General features: G+C 42.2%; 1 protein-coding gene across 1 annotated transcript; it reads left to right on the top strand.

The window, feature by feature from the left end:
• The first annotated feature begins 536 nt into the window (after window positions 1–536).
• LOC138890210 (uncharacterized) lies at window positions 537–1052 on the top strand. The gene is made up of 2 exons (XM_070173577.1): window positions 537–712; window positions 824–1052. The coding sequence occupies exons 1-2, from the start codon at window positions 537–539 to the stop codon at window positions 1050–1052; spliced, it is 405 nt and encodes a 134-aa protein (XP_070029678.1).
• Window positions 1053–1410: the final 358 nt, after the last annotated feature.

The following is a 1410-nucleotide window of genomic DNA, read 5'->3' as shown; positions in this document are numbered from 1 at the left end:
TGGAAATGGGAGATGATTAACATGGATTTCGTGGTAGGGTTGCCGCGCAATTTTGACTCAATTTGGGTAATCGTGGATTGACTCACGAAATCAGCGCACTTCTTGCCAGTTAAAGCTACCGACACAGCGAAACAGTATGCCCAATTGTTTATTAAGGAAATATTCAGGTTGCATGGTACTCCAGTCTCAATCATTTTCGATCGAGGGGCTCAATTTACAACCAACTTTTGGAAGAAATTTCAGCAAGGTTTGGGCACGCAGATAAATCTTAGCACAACTTTTCACCCCCAAACCGACGGGCAAGCAGAGCGGACTATTCAGACGCTTAAGGATATGTTGCGTGCTTGTACTCTCGATTTCAAAGGTAGCTGGGATGATCATTTGCCACTCATAGAATTTGCTTACAACAACAGCTTCCATGCTTGTATCCAGATGGCACCATTTGAAGCATTGTATGGTAGGAGATGTAGGTCTCCCATTGGGTGGTTCGAGGTTGGAGAAGCGGAATTGTAGGGTCGGACCTCATGCATCAGGATATGGAGAAAGTCAAGATTATCAAGGAGAGGTTGAAAACTGCTCAGAGTCGCCAAAAATCTTATTTGGATATGCGTCGCAGAGATTTAGAGTTCAAGGAGGATGATTGGGTATTTTTGAAGGTTTCCCCCATGAAGGGTATCATGCGATTTGGAAAGAAAGAGAAATTGAGTCTGAGGTATGTCGGACCATACCGAATCATTTAGAGAATTGGTCCGGTGGCATATAAGCTCGAGCTGCCACCCGAGATGTCACTGGTACACCCGGTCTTTCATGTATCCATGTTGAGAAAGGTAGTGGGAGATCCATCCACTATTGTTCCAGTTGGAACCATTGAGGTTAATGAAGAGCTATCGTATGAAGAAATTCCAGTTGCCATTCTTGATAGGCAAGTTCGGAAATTGAGAAATAAGGAAATTGCATCCGTGAAAGTGTTGTGGCAGAACCAGCAAGTTGAGGAAGCCACTTGGGAAGTAGAGGATAAAGTGAAAAAGCAGTACCCACATTTGTTTGAATAGTCATGTAATAGCTTTTGTGTATTTAGCCCCTATGAACTATCATCTTCTGACTTGATCTATGTAAAGTTGTCCCCTTTTTGGTAATATGTTGCCTATACGGCCATGGTTGATGTTGTACAAGTTCTATTATATTTATGAATATGTTTATGCTATTAGGATATGTTTCTGGGGCTCTCTGACAGGTAGATAGGCCTAGTTACAAAGGAAACTCTGGCGAAATTTTTGGAAATTTAGGGAGTTAACCAAATTTAGGGCTGTAGATATGTTTCATGTTGTGAAAAGCTGAGGTTGCATAAACCTTCTTAATAAGTGAGCCTTGATCCTCATTCGAGGACGAATGATCTTAAGTGGGGGAGGA

Source organism: Nicotiana sylvestris, chromosome 4, assembly GCF_000393655.2.
Source record: "Nicotiana sylvestris chromosome 4, ASM39365v2, whole genome shotgun sequence".
NCBI lineage: Eukaryota > Viridiplantae > Streptophyta > Magnoliopsida > Solanales > Solanaceae > Nicotiana > Nicotiana sylvestris.
Note: the sequence above shows the minus strand (reverse complement) of the source record. Positions and strands in the feature narration are given on the sequence as shown.